Source organism: Nycticebus coucang, chromosome 4 (genome assembly GCF_027406575.1).
Source record: "Nycticebus coucang isolate mNycCou1 chromosome 4, mNycCou1.pri, whole genome shotgun sequence".
NCBI lineage: Eukaryota > Metazoa > Chordata > Mammalia > Primates > Lorisidae > Nycticebus > Nycticebus coucang.
The window spans coordinates 130,089,649-130,109,830 of NC_069783.1; the positions used below are offsets into that span (position 1 = coordinate 130,089,649).

Sequence of the window (20,182 nt, forward strand, 5' to 3'; positions counted from 1 at the left end):
ACTGGAGCAGTGGCATCTGCCGACTTAAGGCTGGACCATCAATCTCAAATGTCCTTTCTTGTTTCTTTTCTTTCTTTCTTTTCTTTTTTTTTTTTTTTGAGATGTTGCTGCCCTTGTTAGAGTGCAGTGGCTCACAGCAACCTCTAAATCTTGGGCTTAAGTGATTCTCTTGCTCAGCCTCCCAAGTAGCTGGGACTATAGGTGCCCACCACAAGGCCTGGCTATTTTTTTGTTGCAGTTGCCATTGTTGTTTAGCTGGCCTGGGCCCGGTTCGAACCCGCCAGCCTGGGTGTGTGTGGCCGACGCTGTAACCAATGTGCTATGGGTGCCAAGCCCCTTTCTTGTTTCTTGAGGCTTTCCTATGAGCCAGTTCTCAGCCCAGGTGGGGAGGGGGAAGAAAGCCATTTAACCATTTCCCAGGCCTTCAGCCTAGAAGAGTGTGGGCATCCTGGGTGGTCAGGGGTCCTTCAGCCTAGAAGGGCATGGACGTCCCCGGGTGGGCACGTGTCCTTCGCCTAGAAGGGCTTGGGCGTGCTCGTGTCATGGGTCCACAGATGGGAGGGCACGGGGTTGAGCGGCTCTGACCTTTTCACCTGCACTCTCAGCACCTGCCTTCTCTTGTCCTACAATGCGTAGTTTTCTGGATTCTTCTTTGGAATGTTACGATGAGACTAACTGGAGTCTGCCTTGTTGGGACTCTGGAAGAAGACTGATTTGTAGGTTCTTCCGCCTCAGGTGTCCTCCCCTGGGTCTGCTCCTTCAGAGCTGGGTCAAGTGTGAGCTGTGCTGGGGCTTGCCTCATGAACTCTTGTGATGAGAGATCGAGCAGACAAGGAGCGAGTCTCTGGTGTGTGGGACAGCTTTGAGCCTGCTGCGTGTGCTCCGGGAAGGTGGCCAGCAGCATTCGACCTGTTTTCATCAAGCTCTGACCCTTCCATATGGACCTGGAGGTGACTGAGAGGCCTCAGGGACCAGGCTGGGGCTCCAGCATGATGTCAGGGGCTTCTTATGTGTAGCTTTTGTTGTTTTGAAGTCTAGTTAAGTACTAGAGATGTGTGCATAGTGTAGTTTCCAAACTTCCTGAGGGTTTCTTCTGGTTCCAAAACAAAGTGGGGGCTTTGGTATTTGGCACATCTGCTCACAGGTGGTCTTTTACAGCTGTTTTCCTCGCTAAAGGTGAGCATCCCTAATTGAAAAATTGAAAGTCCAAAATACTCAAAATCCAAAACTTTTTGAGCACTGACATGATGCCAGTGGGAAATTTTATACCTGATTCATGTGATAGGTCATAGTCAAAATGCAGTCAAAACTTCGTTTCATGCACAAAATCAATTAAAAATGTTGTATAAAATTACCTCTAGACCATGTGTATAAACTGCGTATGAAACATAAATGAACTCCACATAGATTTGGGCCCTGTCCCCTAAATATTTCATTATGTAAATATTCCAGAATCTGAAAAAATCCAAAACACTTCTGGTCCCAAGTGGTTCAGATAAGGGATGCTCAGCCTGTACCACATAATGACCAGTGAGATGGATGGTTTATCTCTCTGTCTTGGAAACTCACAGCTGCCACTCTCTGGTGAGCTGGGTGCCCCCTGGGGCCTGTGCTGGGCATTGCCTTCTGGGCACCAGGGTTTGATTTTCCATACTCCCATGGGAGCTCTGGCAGGACTTTATAGTTCTCAGACAGCTGCTGCCTGCCCTCACCCCAGTTGCACTTCTAAGGGTCAGTAACCCCCGTCCTGTGTTCACACTGCCTCCTCATGGGTGGCAGTGATAGAACTTCTTCAGTTAGGAGAGACTCTTGGCGACCACCCATTTTCTTATCAGCAGTTCTGGTGCTCAGTTTGTTGTCAGGCATCTAGTTTGTCCCTGAATAAATATTACTGAGCTGCCACTCAGCAGGTACGGTGCTAGAGACTGAGAATCAGTGTGACGCCTGTGGCTCAGGTGTCCTTGGCCTGAAAGCAGATCAGGGAGACAGACAAGTGCCCACCAGGTGCGAGGTCCCAGGATTACCTTCCACAGTCTTCTGGGTTTCAGAAGCTCTTGGAGTTCTTTTGCTAGTCTACTCAGCTAGCCAGCCAGCTTCATAGGTTCCTAGTAAGACCTGGGTCCACAGAGGCCCTGCATGATTCCTAAGAACTGACAGCCACAGCCTTTTCTCCTGGAGAACTGAGCTTCTAACTTAACATACCATTGCTGTAAAGAAGGTGTAGCCAGAGGAGTTGGTAAGAAGGTAGGCTCTCTGGGGACTTAGACGCCACCCAAACATATAGGAGGGCTTTCTGGGAGCGGAAGTGTGATGAGGGAAGGGAGACCTCTTCATCGCAGCCAGGCACTGGTCCTGCTCAGCTGTCAGCCGGTCGGAAAGGGAAGAAGTCCTCTCTGTCCAGGGCACCAGCCACGTGAAGATCCGTGTGATAGGGAGATGTCTGGAGGTTTATATCCCTGCTCTTTTCACTAAGCACCTGTGACTCGGAACTTTTATCATGAACCAAGCCACTCATAGCTCTTACAAACATGTGAGTTGGCAGGCACACACCCAGGCGTCCTGTGGGCTCAGCCATTCCCAGTGACGGAAGGCATTGTCCCACTGTTGGACTTTAAGCTTTTCTCATACTGTGTAGAGTCTCCTAGCAGTTTAGACTTTAACTGAAACCGTTAGATCACTCCACCCTTACTCTTGGGTAATTTATCTGTAGCTCATGATTTTGCCTTAGGTGTAGTGATTAGAGACATTACTTGAATAACTAGTATTTTGAAATTTGGAGTCTGTTGCTCTTGTGAATAAAAGCCAAATTAGATGTTGTATGGTTTTTTTCTTTGTTTCCAGGCAAGCCGATTTTTTCAGTTGATATTCACCCTGACGGGACCAAGTTCGCAACTGGAGGACAAGGTATGTTTATGAAGTAAGGAGAAAAGGCGTCACGGCCCTACCACCTTGCTTTGCTTCTGTTGTCCATTTAGCCATAGAGAAAATACCTGCTATTTTTCAGTATGAATGTGACTCAGTTTAAAATATGTGGTCATGGCCAGGCGAGGAGGTCCACACTTGTAATCCCAGTACTCTGGGAGCCTGAGGCGGGTGGATTGCCTCAGCTTAGGCGTTAGAGACCAGCCTTAGCAAGAACAAGATGCTGTCTCTACTAAAAATAGAAAAATTAGCCAGGCACCGTGGTGGGCACCTTTAGTCCCAGCTACTTGGGTGGCTGAGGCAGGAGGATTGCTTTAGCCCAAAGGACTGAGGTTGATGTGAGCTATAATGATGCCATGGCACTCTACCCAAGGTAACAGACTGAGGTTCTGTCTCAAAATAAATAAATAAATAAAATATACAGTTATTACCTGTTATCTAAACAGGTTGAAACAAAACCTTTTTGGCTCGAGTACACTCTCTGTAGATAACTTTTGTAGCAGCTTCATCATTCTGATTTCTGTTTCCTGAATTAATATTAAAGTCAGTTATATTCCCACACCCAAGCTCACTGAGTCTGGAAAGTTGACAGGTAGTCCCGTGGACAAAGCCCAGCTGCAGCGGAGTGGGGAGAGCTCTGTCAGCACTTTTCTCATCTGAAAGGGGGTGGGGCGGTTAGACTTGTCAGTCAGTTGTGTAGTTATTAGGCCTGTTTTCTGGTCAAAGGAATTTGGGGTAGAGAGAATGTACACTCTGGGCAAGTAATTTCTATGCTGTTTGAAAATAGGATCCATAGTACTGTCAGTGCCAGCATCTGTTGCAGTATTTTAGTGACACGGCTCTGTGTCAAAAGACAAAGCTCTTTTTCATGCTAGGACACCAAGATGTACATATGTGGTAGCACAATGTAGCATTCCCACAGAGCCCGGTCTCTCAAAAACTTGGCCCCAGAGGAAGGCCTTCCTCTAGCCAGGCCTCCCTTGGCAGCACCTGCAGAGTGCCTTTGTGAGTTCCGGGTCCTCAGGTGCCTCACAGCAGGCTTCCAGTAGACACCTCCACCCAGAGCTAGGGAGCTAGAAAGGAATACAGGGAAGCTGTGAGCAGGGAGGCCTTTCTTTCTTCCTGTGTGCTGTGGACTGCACCGGGAAGGAGGCCAGGGTGGGGGAAACAGAGTGTTTACCCCTCTTCCCCAAAGGAGGCACTCTTTGCTTGTTTGAAATGGTAAGGTCCAACAGAGATGTTTAGGAAATATTTTTACATATTCACCAAGAGACAGTTTCAAGCATGCTTGGTAATAATTTTGGTGTGTCCATTGCCAGGTCTCTGTAATACAAAGTTAAATGAGGGACTAGGGTTTTGTTAGATATCAGGGATGGAAAGTATAGAAAGAGAAATCATTACTAAAATGTGTAGGTATATTTTTCAGTGGAGTAGTACATCAGCTTCTGATACAGGAACGCCTTCTTTTGATCCCCTCCCATCCATAGTTGACTGTGTTCAGGGTACATTTCAAATCTTGTTCACAAAGCAGCCAGCCAGCTCTGGAACAGCTGTGGCAGTAACTTGAAGGGGAGGGAAACCTGGTAGGGTGTTCTCTTCTCTTTACTGTTTAGGGTGCATATGCACAGACTGGAAAGGGTCCCGGGACCTCGACTTTCTGTCCTCCTCATTTTACAGATGAGGAGCCTGGGTCCTGGGCAGGGATGAAGACCTTCTTGGGACTCTGCTGGATCCACATTAGAAGCCACATGAGAACTTGGTCCTCTCCTGATGACTAGTCCAGAGTTCTTTTCATAAAGTCATGTTGGCCTCAACTTACTGCTAAAACCACACACTTGCACACTTTCTGGTTCCTATGAGTACTTGTTTTCTTGATCTTTAAAGAATATCTTACAGCTTCTCATAGTTAATACTGTATCAATAGCAAATTTCTATTCCTTGTATGTACAGTTATTTCTGCTCCTTTGTTCCAGGGCAGGATTCTGGGAAGGTTGTGATCTGGAATATGTCTCCAGTCCTCCAGGAGGATGACGAGAAGGATGAAAATATCCCCAAGATGCTTTGCCAGATGGACAATCACTTAGGTATTACAGAGTGGCCCATTGCAGGCTTTGAGTGTTGGCAGAGTGCCCAAGGTTAGCACGTGTGTTTGTAATTAGAAAGATAAGGCCCCGTGCGGCGGTAACTCCCCTCGGCCTGCTGTCTGAAGGCACAGATGTTGGCTGCACACCTGGGTGAGTTATTCGGCAGAAGACTCGGCCCGCCCACAGAACCATCTTTGGACAGTCTGCAGGTACCTCTGGTGATTTCCTGCTCATGAGTCGTTACTGCCTGATTCCATGGGGCTTTGGGGCCAGCGACCTGGACACTGCAGGGATCTGGGGAAGGGAACCAAAGAGACAGCTCGCCACAGTGTCTCCAGTTGGTGCTGTGTCACTCTAAGGCTCTGCCAGGACCCTTTGGCCCATTGGACAGTGTCGTGGTTTCCTTTCCTGCTTTAGTACCCTAGTTCCACCCCCACCCCCCACCCCTGAGATACATTAACAGTTATCAGCCTTTGGGTGCCAGCCACTCCTTTCTCCTGTTTGTTCTTGTCCTCCCAGTGTGCCTCTCAGCGTCCTCAGACCTGGTGCACAAATTACTCACAGACCATGTGGGGGCTACAGTTTATATTTCAGCTTTATCAAAGGCTGAGCTGTGAGTGCTCCTGGGCTGACCCTTCAGGGGCCTGGGGGAATTTCTGCTGATCTTAGCTTGTAAGTGCAGAATCAGTGAATCTGCATTGCTGACATGTTTGGAAAATCTGAATTCAAAAAGGCTGCTCTGGCAGGTGGGATGAAGTCAGAGTTTTATACTCTGTCAGGCTTCTCTTCTGAAAGTTCTAGAAAAGGCATCTCAGCCTTGTTAGCACGTGCTCTCATTTTGAGAATAATCCTTGCTTAGAAATGCATCTCATCAATAGATAACTCTTTTGGAATGATGAGATTTAGTTATCATTTGTCAGTTTTCTTTGGATATAGGCCTCCTATTGACTTATTTCATTCAGCACTAAAAATTCTCAGGTTATACTTATTTTCCCCTTCCAGATGGTTCTCATAATTTATTATAGCACAAGTAGGTTAGTGCTTAAAGTGAATTATTTTTCTGGGGCTCTCACACAGTAAAAACCTTAAATAGATTAGATAGATTAGATTTTGTGAACCCTTTACACCTTGCCAAACTCTGCATAAAGCAAATAGGCATGACTATTGGATTTTCATCACCCTATTTTTTTTTCTTCCCAGCATGTGTGAACTGTGTGCGGTGGTCAAACAGTGGGATGTATTTAGCTTCTGGGGGAGATGACAAACTGATTATGGTGTGGAAGCGGGCGACGTAAGCATCATTTTCCTTTCTTCACATTTTATTTTAGAAGCTTCTTTGCTGGTCTTTATCAAAGTTGCCCCTCCCTGCTCTGTCCCTGAAGTCCCCAGAGCTCCAACCTCATAAGGAGCAGGAAGTGAGTATAGGTCAGGAGCAGTTTGGGCCTAACTAGGGAGTTGGGAGGCCACCAACCTGCCTGGTGACCTGGTCAGCTGTCCCTGAAAAGGAAGGGTTAATCCCTTCTAGTGCTGACAGAGTGGCTTCGTTTTTGTTTTATTTTTCAAATGAAATTTCATATGGAATCCCAGTATACAAAATGGTTAAAATCAAGTTCCTCTGTTGGGATCAGAGGCAGAGGGCCCAAAGCTCACCCTCTTTGCCATTGACTTCATTCTCTCAGCCTCAACTTGGGGCAGCCCCTGCTCTACACTGAAAATGAACTAACGGTCACCTGCAAACTGTTTTTTCTTAACACCTAGCAAAGAATCTCTTGAGGTGGTTTCTGGGATTCTATTCCATAATAAACCCACCAAACAACTCTGGGCCAGTCAGGCTGGGGAACCAGACTCTGCCTGCAGTGTTGCTTACCAAGAGTTAGCCCTGTGGCCGTGGCTTCAAGAGCAGAGGCATGCTGTCTCCTTTTAGCCCATTTAGCTGCCTCGGTAAGCTCTCTGGGTTTACGAAGAGCTCTTTGAGAGCAAAGGGTGTTAACAGATGCTCTGAGCATGGATGGTGTCAGCACCACCTCCACCAGCCCCAGGTGGCTGCTCCTCTGGTAAGAGTCCGTGCTTGCAGCTGGCTTGGTTTCTCCTCTGCAGGTGTTAAGACAGGGCCATTTGATTCATTACAAGGGGTGTAAAACTGTTGATTTTGCTACTTTAAATAGCCAACATAATAAACTAATATATTTAGTACACAATTTGGAAAACCAAAAAAGAAAAAACCTCTCACCATCCTTTACCTATAAAAAGCCACAGTTCCCATGTATATTCCAATTAGTAAAGAAAGAAAAAAAGAGAAATAAAGCCACAGCTAATATTTGGTATTTTTTAGTATGTGTCCTTCTGCTCTGTTTTCCATGCACCAATGCTGTCTGTGTCATGTGTACTGTTTTCCTTATATGAGCAGCGTCGTGTTGTTATAATGCCCTGTGGCCTGCTTCCTTCACTTAGTTACATGCTGTGCACATCCTTCCAGGAAGGATTTGTAATGGCTGTGTAGTGTTTCATCAAGTGCATGGATCATAATTTATCTAATCAGCCCCTTTTGTTCAGCAACCCTGTGCCATTGTTTGTTTTTGCTTGGTTCTGTCTGTTGTAATAAGCCATGCCGCAGAGAGCGTGTGCACGCGCACGCGGAGCACTCCATGAGTGCCGTCTGGCCTTTCTCACACAGGTACATTGGCCCCAGCACCGTGTTTGGCTCCAGTGGTAAGCTTGCTAATGTGGAGCAGTGGCGGTGTGTCTCCATCCTCCGGAATCACTCAGGCGGTGAGTGGGGCTGCCTTCTAGGGAGGGGGGCCCTGACAGCCGACTCTGAACAGCAGTGTCACTTCCCTGCCTCCTGTGGGACTGTCTGGTCCTTAAAGCAGCTCTGCGTCTGGGCTTTCCCTCATCACCACCAGCTGCACCCTGCCTGTCCCTCAAGGTCTGTGCAGTCGCTGTTTCCACTGCCTGCCGCTGGCTGTGTTCAACTACCCACTCTTACCCTCATGGGGTGTATGTTTATATCTTTAATGTAGAACTTCCCACGTTCTGCTGTTTATCTTGCTGAACAGACTCAGTACCTTCATCAGTGGATCACTAAGTCCGTAAGCACACTTTATTTATTCCCCAGAAACCAGTCCACAGATGCCCAGTGAAAAGTCTCTCAACTTGACCTTGAGTATGTTTGCAAAGTGTTTTAAGTAGAGTTGGTATCGAAAGAGGCACATTTTATGGATTTAGACTGAAGAGGAAGAGGGTTGGTCCCTAACAGTCTGGTGCATGCCCTCTGTGCTCAGAGGCCATGGATGTAAGAGTGAGTACAAGTAGACTCGTCTCACATAAAGCCTGTAGTCCAGCCCAGGAATGAACTAAAGGGTATTCTAGGCAAAGGGGAGGATAGCAGGATCGAGAAAGTCTTGGTGTGAAGAGTGAGTTGGGAGCCTCACCACAGCTGAAACTTTACTACAAGGCAGAGCAGTACAAAGTCAGGTGGGCCAGGGTTGGGTCATGGAAACTCGTGTCCCCTGTTACTGATGGTGGCCCTTATTATGGAAGAGATGGGAACCTTAAGAGCTTTGAAGCACAAGGTCATTCTGACCCCTCCGTGGAATAGAGGCTGTTCTAGTGGTTTGGGTGAATGCTGTGAGGGCCTAAGCTAGGCCTGTAATAATTGAGGTAGAAAGGAGAAGACTGAAAGTATCATAAGAATGGAAAAACAGGCTTGGCACCTGTAGCTCAAGCAGCTAAAGCGCCAGCCACATACACTGGAGCTGGTGGGTTCAAATCCAGCCCGGGCCCACCAAGCAACAATGACAGCTATAACCAAAAAAAAGCTGGGCATTGTGGCAGGTGCCTGTAGTCCCAGCTACTCTGGAGGCTGAGGCAAGAGAATCACCTAAGCCCAAGAGCTGGAGGTTGCTGTGAGCTGTGACGCCAGGCACTCTACTGAGGGCAACAAAGTGAGACTCTGTCTCTAAAAAAAAAAGGAAAAACAGGCATTACATGTACTCAATACTAATTTGAAACTTGTGGATTAACAACAACATGTTAACATGAGAGAACGACACAATTAAATTCAAGGTGGGGGAGGAGAGTCGGTTGGTTCCTACCAAGAAGGAGCAATGTGGAGGTGTATGCCACACTTCCTCAGTGAAGGATGCAGCCACAGCTGGGCTTTATCTTACAGATGCAAACAGTGCAACTCAGGTTGCAACATGGAAGTGGTCAGCAGGGCTTTCCTGGTGGGTCAGATACAGGGTATGAGATCAGCGAGCATAGTGACGTGCAGTGTGTACCTCATGTTAATCCGAAATAATAAAAAGAGAGAAGACGGCTGGATTGAAAGTTTAGGACAGGGCACCAGGAGGGATAAGGTAGATTCCTGGCTGGGTGATTCTGCTGAGACCATAAAGACAACCGGCTCATGGAGATGGACATCAGTTCAGCATGGGGTGTGCTGGCTTTGGGTGGCTGGAGAGAATGTCAAGAAATTTGAGACTTGAGTCTGGAGCTCTAGGGGAAGGTGGGGCCAGAGCGAGAGATGTGGTAGACATCATCTGTAACCCATTGGCAGTATATGCTCAGCAGTAGTCAGTAGTAGATGGCTTAAAGAAGAAACCCATTTCTTGGTGAGCACAGATTGAGTCCATGTTTTTTGAAAGCTGAAGCAGTAGCATTGTTACCGTTTAATAGCAATTAGAATATGTAATTGGCCCTTACGTCATCGTGTTCACAGAAAGGTCCAGTTGGGCTTCTCCGGAACTTGATGCACGTGTCTGTGAGGGCACTCATGGGGTGGGGTCTCTCGTGAGGTTACTTACTTCTGTCCTGCCCACCCCCCTGGGCTCCTTCCCCAGGCAGGTAGGGCTGAACACCTTCAGTTGGGGTATTTGCCAATCGTTATTCACTGGTTCTAGTAGCAAGTGTGGGCAGTACCATTCAAGGAGAAAAATCAGTGAAAAGCAGAAGTAAACAAATAAGAACGAACTGGATCTTTGAAAAGCAAACTATGAGAAGTATATACTTGACATACTTAATTGGGGGGTGGGGAGAAAAAACCTAGTTAAAGATCTAGAAAAACATTTAACCCAGATGGAAAATCGCCTTAAAGAACGCAAGGTAATGTTTATACTATTAAACGAAAGTACAAACCAAAAATCAAAATACTTAAACAACAATTTTTCAGAAAATATAAGTTTTCAAAATTGATACCGTAAGGTTAGGAAAACGTGAACAGAGTAATAACCAATGAAGATACGGAAAGCTATCTTCAGATCAGTTCCTGATCCTAAATTATTTGTGATTACATTGTTTTAAGCTTTTTAAGAAAAATTATACAGAACTTAGAAATATTCATCCTTCAAAGAAAATACAACCCTTGCTTTTCAGAACCTGAGAAAAATAAAGTGAAACAAAAGCATAGAGCAATATGAATAAAGATAGGAAAATCAGAAATCATACTAGTGAATATAATATTTGAAAATAGAATTTATTATGATTAAATATGACTTGTCATAATTTTGTGTGCAAGAGAATCTGTTAGTGTAACTTAGCATACTAGGATATTAAATAAGGAAGACCACAGAGTAACCTTAGCTATTCTAAAAGGAATATTAGATAATTCAGCATCAATTCCTAATTAAAATGCTTTTGGGGGGAATACTCATAGAAAACATTTCCTTTACTTGATAGAGTTTTATGCCTTTTAAAAACCTATGGCAAGGCTAGGCATGGTGGCTCACGCCTGTAATCCTGCCACTCTGGGAGGCCGAAGTGGGTGGATTGCTTGAGCTCATGAGTTCAACCTGAGCAAAAGTGAGACTTCGGTCTCTTCTATAAATAGAAAAACTGGGCAAGAGGATCACTTGAGCCCAAGAGTTGGAGGTTTCTGTGAGCTGTGACGCCATGGTACTGTACCCAGGGCAACAGCTTGAGACTCTTGTCTCAAAAAGAAACAGGGTAGTGTCTGTGGCTCAGTGGGTAGGGCGCCGGCCCCATATACCGAGGGTGGCAGGTTCAAACCTGGCCTCAGCCAAACTGCAGCAAATAATAGCCAGGCGTTGTGGCAGGTGCCTATAGTCCCAGCTACTTGGGAGGCTGAGGCAAGAGAATCACCTAAGCCCAAGAGCTGGAGGTTGCTATGAGCTTTGATGCTACAACACTCTACTGAGGGTGGCAAAGTGAAACTCTGTCTCTAAAAAAAAAGGCAAAGAAAAGAAAAGGAACTCATACATAGTAAGATCAAAACTTGTAAATAACCAGGAATAAGTAATTTTACCAAGATCTCTAGGATTTAAACCACAGCTTTTTTTTGAACAATACAAAAAGCCCACTTCATAATTGGAAAGATTGAAGAGAACACGTTTTTCCTAAATTAATACTTACTCATCTATGTAGCATATATATACTGAGCACCTGCCATGTGCCAGGCACTATTCTTTTCTCAAGGAATTTTTGTTCTTCTCAAGAGCCTGACAGGGAACAAGTCGTTTTCATGATGAGCACTCAGTCCTCACTGCTAGAAGTGAGGAGGTGACATCTGAGGAGACCAGATGGCCGTGAGAGAACAGCCATGTGGCCATGCAGGTGGAGGACACACCCAGAGCAAAGCCCCTGGAGCATGGACAGGCACTTGATGTGTCCAGGACCCCTTAGGGACTTGGGAGGCCTGCAAGACCATTGTGAGGGCTCCTTTCTGAGTGAGAGGTGAAGGCTCAGGAGGGATGTGGGCAGGGATTGAGGCCTGCAGCAATTGTGGGGAGTCTCTGTCGGGAGGGCTCAGGCCAGCAGTGGGAAGGGCAGTGAGGGGGCAGCTGTGGTAATGTAGGTGAGGGACAATGGTGCGTCAGACCTAGGATGTAACATGGAAGTGGTCAGAAGAGGTCAGAGGTGGATTTCCTGCTGGGTCAGATAGGAGATAAGCAGAGGGTATGAGTGAGTGCAGTGACTGGAACAAGGGGAAGGATGCAGTTCCTGTAACCTGAGACAGGGAGGTCTGCAGGAAGCAGGGTAGAAATAAAAATGTTTGTTAGAGGAAATATTTTAGAGTTTGATTTTGGACATGTTAAGGTTGCCAGTGTAAGTGGACATGCTGAGTAGGTATTTGGAGATATGAGTCTTGAGTACAGGAGCAGGTTCTGGGTAGGAACAGAGTCTAAGGATGGACCCTAAGGGTTGGAGAGTTGAAACCAGCAAAAGAAACTGAAAAAGAGAGGCCAGTCATGAGAGTGAGGAGAGCCTAAGAAGACAGAGCTTGCGTGCCACATGTTGCTGAGAGGCAGGGTGAGGATCGAGAGTTGACCTTGAGACAAGACAGCATGGAGGCTGCTGGAGGCCTTGGCAAGTGCAGTTCACGTTGGTGTGACTGAGTCAAAGCCTTACTGGAGTGTGCTCTTCTGGGGAAGAGCAGAGCTGGATTGAACTGGATGGAGCTTCAGGCGATTAGGAAGACAGAGAAGAGAACGGGAAGTGGTGGTGGGTGGAGTGGTGGGGTCTCAGCTGGAGGTGAGGACATGGGCAGGCGGCAGGCAGTGGGGGGACCGCAGCTTCAGGAGAGTTGGGCTCCTGGTGGTGTTAAGGTATTGTTGGAGCTGAGAGTGAGCTGGAAGCACGCAGCTGCCGGCTGGAGTGTAGAGAAGTTGGAATTGAGAAGAGTGTTGCAGTGATCTGGCATGGCAGGTCTCTGGGCGTGATTATGGGGATGAAGGTAGGGGAAGCCAAGGTCATTGGTCGAGGAGGAGGAGCTTAAGGAACCAAGAGCGTTAGGTGTTAGGAGAATGATCCTCCTGGAATCACCAAGAGTGATGACCCTTAAGTGAGGGCAGGATCTTGGATGTATAGATCCACAACAAAGGAAAGGGGGTGGCATGTACAGGCTGAAGACGGAAGCTCCAGACCTGGAGTTTAGGGAGAAAATCATATGTGGATTTACTACAGAAGTTCAGCAATGACTCCAAAAGACATTTGAAAGGATAAGCACTATGTAATGCTACTGGTGAGACATTCAGAGTCTCAGGACACAAACATTCAAGCATTTGGGGTAAAGCTGGGACCACTAAAAGAATACTGCGGTGTACCTAAGAGCTTGGGGTATCATCAGGGAGGCGTCACTTGTCAGAAAGTGGATCCTTCCCCACATGTGACATATTTATAAAGGAGGAGAAATTAATTTAGATTCTCACTCAATATAGAATATACCAAAGTAAATTCCAGATATTAAAGAGGTAATCATTCTAAATAACTAAACCAGAAGAAAACAGAGTTGAATGTTTATCGGTCTTCTAGTAGAGTTAACAGGCAGTATAAGAAATCACAAAAGGAGATAACACAGCAGTCCTCACTACACAAGAGTGTGGAGTACAGAAAGCTGGACGGGGACGTTCACAGGCGATGCTGCATTACAGCTAGTCCACAGACAGAGTGTGGAGTACAGAGAGCTGGACGGGGACGTTCACAGGCGATGCTGCATTACAGCTAGTCCACGGACAGAGTGGAGTACAGAGAGCTGGACAGGGACGTTCACAGGCGATGCTGCATTACAGCTAGTCCACGGACAGAGTGGAGTACAGAGAGCTGGACGGGGACATTTGCAGGCAATGCTGCATTACAGCTAGTCCACGGACACTGCTGAGGAAATCACAGCTTCTTGCTGGGTTCCCATCTGAACCCATCTTCTCTGATCTTCTAGGACTTGGGTACCACAGATTAACCCTTATGTTTACATGTCTGCCCTTCTTTCTCTTAATTTGCTAGAGAAAGTTCTTATTTTCTTCATTTTTTAGGTCCTGGTGTCGTGTTTATTAAACCCACTATACAGAAGACCTCCCAGTAGACAGTCACAACAGTCTAAGCACATTAGTCCAAAGAGATATTAGATAATAGATGAGCAGATGAGAGCAATCTTCACTTTCACTAATAATTAAACTAAAATTTCAAAATATGAAATGTACTTAATTCAGTCTGAAGGAAAAAAAGTCATTAATCTCATTGCTAATAGGAGTTTTGAAGCAGACATTCTACATGTAGAAAGACGTGTATATAAGTTCCTAAGGCATCTTTGCAAAGCATTCTAAGCGTGGTGGCTCACACTTGTAACCCCAACCCTCCCAAGCTGAAGCAGGAGGATCCATTATGGCCAGGAATTTAAGGTTATAGTGACCTGTAATTGTGCCACTGTACTTCAGCCTGGGCAACAGTGAGACCACGTCTCTTGAATAAAAACATAAGCAGAAAAGAAAAGCAGTATACAATTCTGTGAGTCTCTAGACCTATGAAGATGTTCAGATACTCTGCCCAGACTTCCACTCTGGGGTATAATCCAGAGTGACACATACACACCCGGGGGCATTAGCATGAAAAACGAGGACCTACTTAGTGTTTGGTGTTAAATCAGGTCTGTTTACAGCGGTGAGTACTCTTAGAGACATGGGATTCGGGAACAGAAAGAAAAGAAGCTGCGAAGATCACATAGGGCACCGAGCACAAAATGCACGTGCTAGTCCATCCGGTCTGTGAACCCCAGGTGCAGCACAGTGTGGACAAAAATCGGCAGGCTGTCCCTGAAGATTCTTATAAACTAAAAAAAATTGCTTATATCTATTTAAAAAGAGTTCTATGGGGAAAGGACTCAATAGCTCTTACCTTATAGCTGTCTGTTTCTTCAACTCACCAATCATTCTTCTGTATACCTAGCACTGCACCAGGCGCTGCGGTTGGAAAAATAACCAAGACCGCGCCCTTCGCCCCTGATGGCAGGATAGGCAAGGTTGGCACCATCGTCGCAGCTGACCTCATCGATGCCTTGGTGTGTGCCTGGCAGGGTGCTGTGGCAGTTCTCACAGTCAACTCTCACAGGAACTCTGTGAGGAAGGGTTTTGTTTTTCATTCTGCACTTGGCAGATGAGAAAAGAGCGTTATTCATTCCGTTAGGAGGCTTAGAAGGGAAGGGGTGCTCCTGGCAGGTCTGGGAGGTGAGGCCTAGTTCTTGAGCACGAGAAGGTGGAGTTGCCTGGCACTCAGTTATTAAGCAGCCCTGGAGCTCCGGCTGTCTCAGGCATCCCTCCAAGTGCTTACTCTTGTCTGTCTCCTACCCAGAGGCTTCAGAGAACAGTCTGGATAGTGGGCTGAGTCCTGTTAGGACTGGAGAAGCAGGTCAGCAGGGCTGAAAGCTGTGTCCCAGCCGCCCACCCAGGAAGTGGCAGGCCTGGGTTCCCCTGCATGGGTGATGCCATGTGGTTCCCCAGCCCTCAGCCATGCTCTCAGCTGCTTTGTCTATAAGAGGAGTGAGGCACTGGGGTCAGTTAGATGCTTCATGTTCTGTGGCTGGTTGAAAAACTTCAGCAGAGAATTTGTTCAGGCTGATTAAAGAAAAGGTCTGGTTGTGATAGTCCCAGATCAAGTGTCCACAAGAGATGAGAACCCCAGGGGTGCTGGTCCAGCTAGCATACAGGGGTGCTGCCAAGTGCCCACTCCCACTGGGTCTGAATCAGGTAAGAAATCTTACTACAAGCCTCTGTCTTCTTCCAGATGTGATGGATGTAGCATGGTCTCCCCATGATGCCTGGCTGGCCTCGTGCAGCGTGGACAACACCGTGGTCATCTGGAATGCTGTGAAGTTCCCAGGTCCGGACCCTCTGACTGGGTGGCGGTGGGCACTGGCAGTTTGCAGCAGCAGCCTGTGAGGTGCAGGGAGTCTCTCAGGCCTGGGGGTGGCAGGCACAGCACAGTGGCCTAGGGTTCACGTATCTTCTCAGTGACTCAGTTCCTTTTTTCTTTATTCGTTACCTTTGTTTAAGGTTACAAAGAGATTTATAATAAAGAAAAGTAGTAGCTGAGTGCTGAGACTGGCACTGGGGCCACCAGCACCTTCATATACATTGTTGTGCACCCTACCTCTGGGCTCTTGTTTCAGTTCAGTCACCATCCCCTCTGCAAAGCCCCTGAACAGAGGTGGACAGGTACAGACTCAGTTCTGCAAAAGATGGATTTTTCTTATTCATTTGTTTAAGATCACAAGTCATTTCCATTCTCTTTGAAAGCCACCAGCATGTGTAGGGACATTAGTCTGGATGTGGAAGGACAGTTTTAGAGATGGGGTGGCATTTGGATCGCATGTCTATAAAAGTTGCATGCTTTATCTTCAGCCATGACAAAAAAGACTCAGCCCAGTATCCAGCCCCCTGAGCTGTGAGGCCTGCTTCCCAGGTAGCTGCCAGAAAGGCACAGGTAGCTGCTGGTGGCTTTCAAAGAGAATGGAAATGACTTGTGATCTTAAACAAATGAATAAGAAAAATCCATCTTTTGTAGAACCGAGTCTGTACCAGTCCACCTCTGTTCAGGGGCTTTGCAGAGGGGATGATGACTGAGCTGAAACAAGAGCCCAGAGGTAGGGTGCACACAATGTATATGAGGGCTGATGTCACAGCCAAAGAAGGGCAGCAAAGGTGGGCGGGACCGCCTCCTACAGACAGGACACAGGGGCAGAGCAGCGGCTCTGTGCAAACTGGTGCCCTGTGTGTGCTGCCTCCTTGGTGCAGTCCTTTCTTCTGGTGGCTTTTGCCTTGGTGGAGAGCAGATGAGGGGGCTCTTCTGGTATGCCCAGAATAGAGGCTGGCCAAGGCAGACTGTTGAAGTCCCTTCTCTTAGAGATCCATCCTGTGACCCACCAATTAACAGCTGTGTTTTCTATGCAGGGTCATTGCTTTTCCCAGGTGACGCCTTTCCACGTTACTTTTTTCTTCACAGAAATTCTAGCTACTCTGAGAGGCCATTCTGGCTTGGTGAAAGGGCTGACTTGGGACCCTGTTGGTAAATACATAGCCTCTCAAGCTGATGACCGCAGCCTGAAGGTGTGGAGGACGCTGGACTGGCAGCTAGAGACCAGCATCACCAAGCCTTTTGATGAGGTGATTGGAGATGGCCCAGGGAGCTCAGCCCCACACCTGCTTCAACCTCTTACTGACTTGGCACAAAAAGGGCTGCTGGCCGTAGCCAGATCATATGGGGGAGAAATGCATGGGGTCCAGGGGTCTGTGCAGGCCAGTCAGGGTTCCTTGGGGTGCACACTCTGGCCCTAAGAGTCAGGTGATAAATCTTTCATTTCTGAGAAACTGTTTATTGTCCAACTTTAAAGTGAAAAAACATTATAGATTTTAAAGTTGAAGATATAACTGGAAATGTCCCCACACATTGTGTCACCCATCGAGTTACCTGCAGAGTGGCTGCTGTGGGGTCAGGGCGTGATGGGCAGATTCATCAGTCACCCCTCATTGTACTGCAGCTGTGTTTGTTGTATCTGCTCTGCAGCCTGGCTTGTTTGTTTGTGCAGTGCAGCTTGCAAAATGTTTGGCAATCAGACTACGGTAGCTTCTATGGTATTTTGTTACCTCTTCCTCTGAGTTCTGGTTTCAAGTGGAATGAGAGCTCGAGATCACTGTTATTCACTTGACACTGAAGTGTCCACTGTACATAAGGCAGTACTGGGTGCTGCAATATAAAAGTGGATTGAGATGAAACTTACAGCCCTGTGGAAAAGACAGACATTCATGTCAGTTGTTAAGTATGTTGATGGGTATGTCCAGAGTGTGCAGAAGTAGCCCAAGGGAGTGACTGCATCAGGGAAGGCTTCAGAGCAAGGTACACATGAGTGAGGCTTTGCAGAAGAACAGGCATTTACTGCTGGTTAGGGCTGGCTGCAGGAGGGGAGTGAAACCCATATGTTCAGTTCCCCCAAAACTGACACCAGCTCCCCACCCAGGGAATATGAGCACCATGTCACCTGGCTTAGTCCTGCCCTCTGTGGCTCCCTGGGCGTATGAACACCATGTCGCCTGGCTTAGTCCTGTCCTCTGTGGCTCTCTGGGGGTATGAACACCGTGTCACCTGGCTTAGTCCTGTCCTCTGGCTCCAGCTGTTTGGTACAGGTGACATGGGCTCTCATATCTTCTGGTGTTGCTTAGGGCTCCAAGCAAGTGGGGTCCCATGAGCTGGGCTCCCAGAGGGGCTACAAAAGTGTCTTGAGTATCAGCAGGAGTTGGCAGCGCTCTGAGCCTCGTCTGGGTGGGCTCGTCCTGTCACCTCAGATGGGATGGGGGTCCTGTGGCCTGGGCTGGAAGTTAAGCCCGGTGATGTAACCGCACTCAGAGCTTGCTTTGTTCTGTCCTATTGTGGGGGTGTGAGGGCAAGATCTTAGGCTGTAAGTCCTTAGGGCTGCTCTAGGCCCACCTTGAGCTTTCGGCAACTGGCTCTGGACCCATATTATGTCACAACGCAGGTGAAAGAACATGAAGAGTCGGGGACAGTACCTTTGTGCTGTGCATATTACAGTTTAAAGAACATGGTGGACCTTTTTCTCCTGGCTGGTGTCCTCACTACTGTTAGAGTGAGCACACCAGCTCCTCTAGGCTTCCGTGTGTCAGGGGTATTTTCACTACGTCAGCACACCCCCCGGAGGCTCTGCAGACGTCATGTGGTGGGTTCACGGGTGCTGTACAAATGTGAGTCAGCAGCCAGAGAGATTTGACTCACACGGAGGTGATGGTTCAAAGAGGTGGCCTTCATGTGGTTCTGTGCTGGAGTTCTTTGTTCAGTTCCTGGGGGGGTGGGAGGAAGGTGGCCTGCTGTAGTCCCCAAATTCGTAGACAGAGCCCTCTTTGGATGGCAGAAGCTCGGGGTGCATGCTCTACCATCATTCATTTGTAAATCAGTTTGATTTTATTCTTGAGGCGAGAGTTTTGGTCACAAAATTGGTCTTGAGCTCCTTTCAAGTGCAGCTGTTTTTTTCAGTGTGGAGGGACAACCCACGTGTTGCGGCTCAGCTGGTCACCTGACGGGCATTACTTGGTCTCTGCCCACGCCATGAACAATTCTGGCCCCACTGCCCAGATCATTGAACGGGAGGGCTGGAAAACCAACATGGACTTCGTTGGGCATCGGAAAGCAGTGACTGTCGTGGTGAGTGTGTGCAGGGTCTGAGGAGAAGTGCCCTGAGATTCAGCACATACTCATTCTTGTTTAAATACTTAGAAAGTAATTTTATAAAATGGAATATATATTCACGTGTTTTATTGGCAAGCTTTAACACAGAGAATATCACTAAAATTTGTCTTTGGTTAAGAACATTGAGGCCCCATACTGGCTGTTTACATCTGCAGAAGTGTTCACAGGAGCTCAACGCCCAGTATTCCCCTCGCCTGGCTCCTGGTGCACCCCCTGAACAGCGTGCTCGTCCCCATATCCAGCAGTAGTCTGTCACACCTGCAAGCACATGCTGTGGGTTCCTGAGTTAGGAGCTATCTCCTCACCATCCTGTGGAGGGCAGAGAACACAAGCAGAGCTGGGGTGGACTTGAGAAGGGCTTTTGCTGTAGAGTGTGCCGAGAGTGCCTGCAGGAAGCTGTTATGTGGTTGCAGCTAACCTGTGAGAACCAAGGTTTTCCCAATATAACTAGATTGGCAGTCTAAGGTTGATAGAAGGGAAGAATTATTCAGGGCCCTGGTGCAGACATGCTTATCATTCCCTGTGCTCAAATTGAAAATAAATGTCATACATTGTACCTGAATGCAGGTACATAAATTTTATATAAATAAAATACTGCTCATCAAATTTTTTTTGTATTAGAATCCATGTAAGATTTTGTTTAAAACAGGGCTTTGTTGCTGAAATGTTTGAAGATCAATGCCTCGTACATAGCACAGTGCTTCTATGTGATTCTCTCATGCAGTCCTCACCACCACTTCCGAGCAGCTCTGTGAGGTCATGGGGGCTGCGTCACAAGGGGTCACGACCTCCATGAGGCCCTGTAGCCACTTGGTGGGGGTGGAAACTCAAGCCAGGGTCTCTGTCTCCAGGTTCTGTCTGCTCCACTCCACTCCACTGTTTCCCCCTGGCCATTTCTGCCAGCCTAGAGTTATAACTTCTGCAGGCCACCTGACACCAGGTTCTCAGGAGCCACCCTTCCTCAACCCTCAGTTGTCCTAGCTTGGGGAGTCTAAGAGCTCCCATCCCCTTTCAATCTAGGAAGGTGGCTAGAAGCTCAGTGTGTGCTTCCAATAAGCAAGTGACACTGGGGATGGCTCCCTGGGCTGAGCAGTCAATCAGGCACCTTTGTGTGACGTAGCCATGGTCCCAGGTGCAGTGAGATCATGAATGCCTTTTGTGGCTGAGCATACGTCTCTGATAGACAGCTGTGGTTG

General features: G+C 47.5%; 1 protein-coding gene across 4 annotated transcripts in view; it reads left to right on the forward strand.

Moving 5' to 3' along the window:
• LOC128583337 (protein HIRA) overlaps positions 1-20,182 on the forward strand; it is a 106,248-nt gene that overhangs the window by 20,464 nt on the left and 65,602 nt on the right. For 2 of the 4 annotated variants that reach the window (XM_053587512.1, XM_053587510.1), the window contains exons 2-8: positions 2,842-2,904; positions 4,896-5,006; positions 6,207-6,297; positions 7,681-7,775; positions 15,516-15,611; positions 16,734-16,894; positions 18,774-18,941. In XM_053587512.1, coding sequence (XP_053443487.1) covers positions 2,842-2,904; positions 4,896-5,006; positions 6,207-6,297; positions 7,681-7,775; positions 15,516-15,611; positions 16,734-16,894; positions 18,774-18,941 — 785 coding nt within the window. Of the gene's footprint in view, positions 1-2,841; positions 2,905-4,895; positions 5,216-6,206; positions 6,298-7,680; positions 7,776-15,515; positions 15,612-16,733; positions 16,895-18,773; positions 18,942-20,182 lie in introns of those variants that run through there. The other 2 variants (XM_053587513.1, XM_053587514.1) reach the window with 2 other exon arrangements.